The sequence below is a fragment of the Glandiceps talaboti genome, chromosome 13 (assembly GCF_964340395.1).
Source record: "Glandiceps talaboti chromosome 13, keGlaTala1.1, whole genome shotgun sequence".
Classification (NCBI taxonomy): domain Eukaryota; kingdom Metazoa; phylum Hemichordata; class Enteropneusta; family Spengelidae; genus Glandiceps; species Glandiceps talaboti.
The window spans coordinates 4635001-4641222 of record NC_135561.1 but is presented as its reverse complement, the minus strand read 5'-3'; the positions used below and the strand labels follow the sequence as shown (position 1 = coordinate 4641222).

The window sequence follows — 6222 nt, the reverse complement described above, 5'->3', positions numbered from 1 at the left end:
TCCCCTCCTCTGTCTCCCTCCCTCCCGCCCTCCCTCCACCTCTCTCTCTCTCTCTCTCTCTCTCTCTCTCTCTCTCTCTCTCTCTCTCTCTCTCTCTCTCTCTCTCTCTCTCTCTCTCTCTCTCTCTCTCTCTCTCTCTTTCTCTCTCTTTCTCTCTCGCTCTCTCTCTCACTCTCTGTCTCTCTCTCTCTGTCTCGCTCTCTCTCCCTCCCTCCCTCTCTGTCTGTCTGTCTGTCTGTCTGTCTGTCTGTCTGTCTGTCTGTCTGTCTGTCTGTCTCTCCCTGTGCCTGGTTTTCTGTCTGTCCCTACATATCTATATCGATATACCTTTCTACCTACGTAATATATATATATATATATATATATATATATATATATATATATATATATATATATATATATATATATATATATATATATCAATCTTTTATATCCTCTAGAGTCATCATGTTCATTCCCAGCGGAAATTCAAGGCCACTGGTTGGGTAAGCGAACTGTACTGATGATAGGAGAAACTTCATATAATGAGACTGGTTTACACACCAATGGACAAAGTCAAGTCGTTATAGCTGACTGTTTCCAAAATCAAGGAAACGTGTATTTACTTTCATCACCTACAGACATTGATGGGTAAGTATGGTTAGAGTCTAGTACTACATTTCATTACATGGAATTGTCCAATGAATGAATTTATTTCACCAGATATAACAAAAAAGCTAAACTTTAAAAAAAAACAAAAAAAAACAACCATACATATCATACTAATATACAGAAATGAAATACAAAAGAAATGCATAATTGTTATCTGATATGGGCCATGGAAATAGTTCAGCGGAACTAGTCTTGCCCATGGCCCGTACAATTTCTAAATTTGAAAATGAAATAATGGGACGCAACGAACATGCAGAAAGAAGTTCAACAAATGTATTCACAACACACACACACACACACACACACACACACACACACACACACACACACACACACACACACACACACACACACGCACGCACGCACGCACGCGTGCATGCATGTATGCATACATACAAAAATATATACAAAATTCAATAAGATGTTTAGGTAAAATGAAAATAAATGTGTGTATCCGATAATCCGACCGACCCTAGTTTAAGCCCGCCGAACCTAATCTTTTTATAATCATTTTGTTAAACATAAAGATATGTAATTCTTTGTCTCAGTGGGTCAATCGGTAAATGTTTAAAAAAAAGAATGTTTATGCAAATATCGTTTAATGCAAATTGGAAACATTGTACTCAACGCCAAGTTGTTACATTGTAATTCTGTGTACCTATTAATATCAATAAACTCAACGGATATTAAAATGACAGGACTTGACTTCTAATAATGATGATATATTTTGTAGTGCCGAATTCACTCATAGAGATCTTCTACAATTCACAATGCCGTTCATCATGTTATAACTCACGTTTTGTTTTGATTGATTTATAGATCAACGTTTATTGGATATTTATGTTGGTCCTATGTTAGAGTTAATCACAACGTGTTGCTCATTTATGGTAAGTGCTATGGGTCTGCGTAAGCTTACTGACGATTTTAGTCCAATCATATCACAAACTCATTTGAATCCATCAGACACCACCTGTTACTACTTTATTTCAATACTGGTGTCAACTTGTGATTCCAATATCATCTTACAGTTATTTGAAGTTTATATTTAACACCTTTCACCCACGTTGGTTTATTAAAACGTCGCATTTGGATTATATCTATAACCACTGTGTGATGATGATGATGATGATGATGATGATGATGATGATGATGATGATGATGATGATGATGATGATGACGACGACGACGACGACGACGACGACGACGACGACTTCTACTATTACTACTATTATTATGATGGTGATCGTAATGGCAATGGCTGTTTTTATTTTCATCGTCTTAATCAATAAATATATTTATATTGTTTCAGCAAACATCTCACCTTTTCCCCTGTTACCAAGTGAAAGGAAGCCAAATATTTCAGATTGCCCAGCTACGCTAAATCTTTTCCCAAATCCACCTGACGAGGACTCTATTGGGATGTATTATGGTGCGTCTTGACCACAAAAAAGTGGATTTTTACCATATGATTAAGTGTATAAAGATGATCTGCTAATATGTCTTTCACTCTGTCTGGTAGTGTGAAGATATGTCGACTAAAGTTTAGGGTTAACGTTGTTGTATGTTTCGTAACTATGTGTACACCTGTTACACCGACGTGTTTTCTCATTAATTTACACCCGAGTCCATCTGACATCACGGAAAGCTGATTTTGAATATTCCAAAAAGAGGTATAAGTAAAAGACATAGAGCGAGGCACATGAGTGCGGACTTGTATATCGTACTAATACCACGGCTCCCTTTGTGGTGATGACTTGACGATACTCATTATACCCCTGCATCCTTATCTCTTATTTTCACGTATACATCCACATTCACACTCAAACTCGGTCACATTGATCGGTTGTCAAGGGCAACGTGGTATGACGTTTTATCTTTTCTTTCTTGGCTTTACTTCAGCTCAACATTCCACCCCTGTCAGATGCCCCTTTATCGGTCGACATTTTTGGAACTATGGATGTACATCCGGGAACTCTACCTTAGAAATTTGCAATTATCCGTATGATACATTGGAAGATAGTAACCTCTGTACAGACCCACAAGACTTAGGTAAATAGATGTTTATATTTATCATCAATAATTAGGTAAATATTTGTTTATATTTATCATACAGTAATTATGTAGATATTTATGGACAAGACTCAAAAGTAAATATTTGTTTATGTTATATACAAGAGAAGAAAAATATGGCCAACGCATGCGTAATACTGTATATAAACCCATCAATGCAATATGTTCGTTTCTGATTTGAAGGAATATTGTACAACGATAATAAATCTACAATAGCGGAAATCTCATGATTAAAATTATGTAAACATATTATGAGCATATCATTGAGGCAATGGGACTCTGGTTACGATTAACAAAACTTATTGAGAGGAAACATAATCATTCCAAAACAGTTGGAAATAGGTGAAGTGTCGGGATTAACCCTTCAGTTAGCCGAAGTAGCCGTGTTTCTGAACTAAGAGTAATAAAGACTAACAGTTTGCAGTCAAAAGCGGTTCTCAGCTTATCAGATTAGTTACTATTTCAGTTAAAATTTTAGCGCTCATAGAACTTCACTTGTCTATAAACGGGTAGAGTTCTATTACACTAGAGTAGAACATCCTGTTTAAAAACAAGTAGAGTTCATTATTGTGTGAATAATATTGATGCAAATTTGTTTGGATTCCAGGTAAACAAAGAAACATTTACAAGTGCGTTGCATCATGGGAAGGCTTACACGGCGTTAAATTTCTACTGGTTTCTAAAGAAAATGAAAATGGTGCTATGAATAATAAAAATAATTACTGTTACGTAAGTATTCATCTTAGTAAATTATTATGACTAGTATAGGAAGCCTTAGGCGGTCAGATTATTAAAAGATATATTAAAATTTGTTTAAAATCAGTTGTCAAATAAATAAAATTGATTGCTTTCTTTACGGTATATTTGTAAATCTAACATTGCATTCTTTAAAAGTGAGCATGTATAAGTTTTGATTCATAAACTGTGTTTATATTATAAGACTTCTTGACTTATGTACACTATCTAGAGAGTACTGTATGTTTACAGCGCCGACGCTATAAGTTAACAAACAGAATGTACAGATTTCTGGAGGCACACTTACCATCTTTGGAGACTTTGTGATAGGTGCTGTTATTTTATTACAATTTTGCCGCATAGAACTTAGTACATGCTGTAGTATTTCGACTTAAAAGAATGCAGATTTCCTAACTCCTAAACGAAGGTTTGAAAATATATTTTTATTTTGATTCACTTAGGAGTAAAGTTATGAATGGTATGAATGTTTTATTCATTTGTCTATAGGCATATAAAGAATACTCTAATGGCGTTTTAATAGGAACCATACAGTATCACCAATGCACAGCCATCAACCCATTTGCTTCAAGAAGACAAAAACAAACAGCTGTGGTAGTCCAACAAGGTACTTGCTTTTAAAGCATCATCCTTCATCATGGGCGCAGTCGCAGTTTTAATGCACTAAATCTAAGCGTTATCCATAATATATAGTGAACGCAATTGCAGTTGAGTGGGCTAAGTCTAGGCGTCGTCCATACTATATATAGTGAACGCAATTGCAGTTTGAGTGGGCTAAATCTAGGTGTCGTCCATCATCGTGAGCGAATGTGCACAATATAGAAGAGGAATCTATATGCATTGTGGCGAAAATGACTTTTTAGGGTGGGGAAGGGCTGCGACTGATTTCTAAAAAGTCTTGTATATTTACTTCTACCATAAGATAGCACTTTAATTTGAACTTACAGCATTACTTTACTACAAACTGTGGTATTGCGAGGTGGCAATATTAATGTTAATAATGTTATCGGTTTATTTATTCATATAGCAATTCAAATTAGGTGTATTTTTAGATTTCTGTTAGTCTTCATCGAATCTATATTCTATAATTTTTCATGTTTTGTTCAAAGACATACACCAAATATTTGTCATGTGTTTCATGTCTATGGAGTATTCAAAAATGCTGAAATACCTTGTATATGTCTTTTACAGTGCCAATCAAGGAAAACTGTGACATTGCTGGTAGATCAACACTATCACTACCTCATCCAACGACGTCATACCAAGTTGTTCTTTCAGTTGCCATGGTGATGTTGCAGGTCATGGGTTAAGACGGAGATGTAACATGATTACTAATCATGTGTGAAGATGTGTCATTCTAGATCTTGACAAGAGAGTGTGATACAAGGTGCTGATTACCAGAGTAATTTTGACAAGTTTAGTACAGTTTCAATGTTTGCACTGCTATGAATATTTACACATTGCGTTGAGGGAAGGGAGTTATAGAACAAGTCATCATTTATATGGTTTCCTAGATCATAGCTGGACTCGAAATCCACCGTGGATCGTTGTTGATGACGCCCTGTGATTAGAAAGAATGCTGTATCAAGTTATGGTATGATATCAAAAGAAGGACGTGGGATAAAAATCGTAGTTCGGGATGGGAACTCCGGCCAAAATAAACATCGATCCAAGAAAAATAGTGACGACTTTAGGTTCCTTAATATTTAATTATTTTAAAAATACATGTATATGTTGAACAGACGAGAGAATCTATCACTAGGAAAGAACATTGTTAATCAGTGTTTTACATCACGCTTGAACTTTTTAATAAAAGTTTTTCCTTTTTAAATTCTAGCTTTACGTTTTTATCACAGGAATTATAACATAATTTTTGAAACCTTTATATTGTGAATGAAATGCAAGATAAAGCGCTTGTATAGAGACATTTGTTTAATAGAACTAGAAATAAGATCACGAACGATACGTTGTACAGGTTAACAGGTACATTCATCTATTTTATAACAAAAAGGAAAACTTACCTTGTTGCTAGGGATAGGTCTATGAATGAAATGTTTTTAATTTGTCAATTAACTATGCAAGTTATTTCTCACATCTCTTTTACTTGACGAAGAACACTTCAATTTACATAGTTTCCCACCTTATATCTGAATTACCGGCATTTAAGCTGCATACACAGTGTCAAACATTGTGTTTTTTATTTCTTATAAAATATATCTGATTTATTGAATTTGTATCTGTTTTGCCAAATAGCATTTCCAAGAGATTGTATTACGTGTTTTAAATGCTAGAGTAAAAAAGTCTCAGACATTTCTGTTTTTTCTCTCAAATTTGTCGCCATGCTTTGGGCATGTCTACTGCTACCCACCGAGATCAGTGAAATCAAGAAATTATTTATAACATATACCCTATGGTTACTTTGTGGTTGAGGCTGTTCGTATGGTGTCTCAATGACGTCACTTTAACTGTAAGGCTATCTCCCGTATATTTATCATTTTTGGTTTCGGTTTATGAAACTTACATTGAGATTTATTATACATTAAATGTCTTTATTCACACTTTATTCAGTGAACTCATACATGAACATCCAATTTAAATTTTAATGTTGAAGTTGAAGTTGAGACAAAAAGGTATAACTTGAAATTTGACACGATAGAACCCCCTAAGCTTGATTATAAATGTAATATGGCCCATTGAGAGTGCCACGCTTCTTTTAACATACACCGAATCTAAATAATTAAATCTGAA

At 34.8% G+C, this 6222-nt stretch overlaps 1 protein-coding gene across 1 annotated transcript; it reads left to right on the top strand.

Moving 5' to 3' along the window:
* The first annotated feature begins 626 nt into the window (after nucleotides 1-626).
* On the top strand, nucleotides 627-6088 carry LOC144444937 (uncharacterized). Its single transcript, XM_078134488.1, has 7 exons — nucleotides 627-630; nucleotides 1471-1557; nucleotides 1961-2080; nucleotides 2551-2700; nucleotides 3329-3450; nucleotides 3964-4081; nucleotides 4666-6088. Exons 1-7 carry the CDS (start codon nucleotides 627-629, stop codon nucleotides 4782-4784), a joined length of 720 nt encoding a protein of 239 aa, XP_077990614.1. The 3' UTR covers nucleotides 4785-6088.
* The last annotated feature ends 134 nt before the right edge of the window (nucleotides 6089-6222 follow it).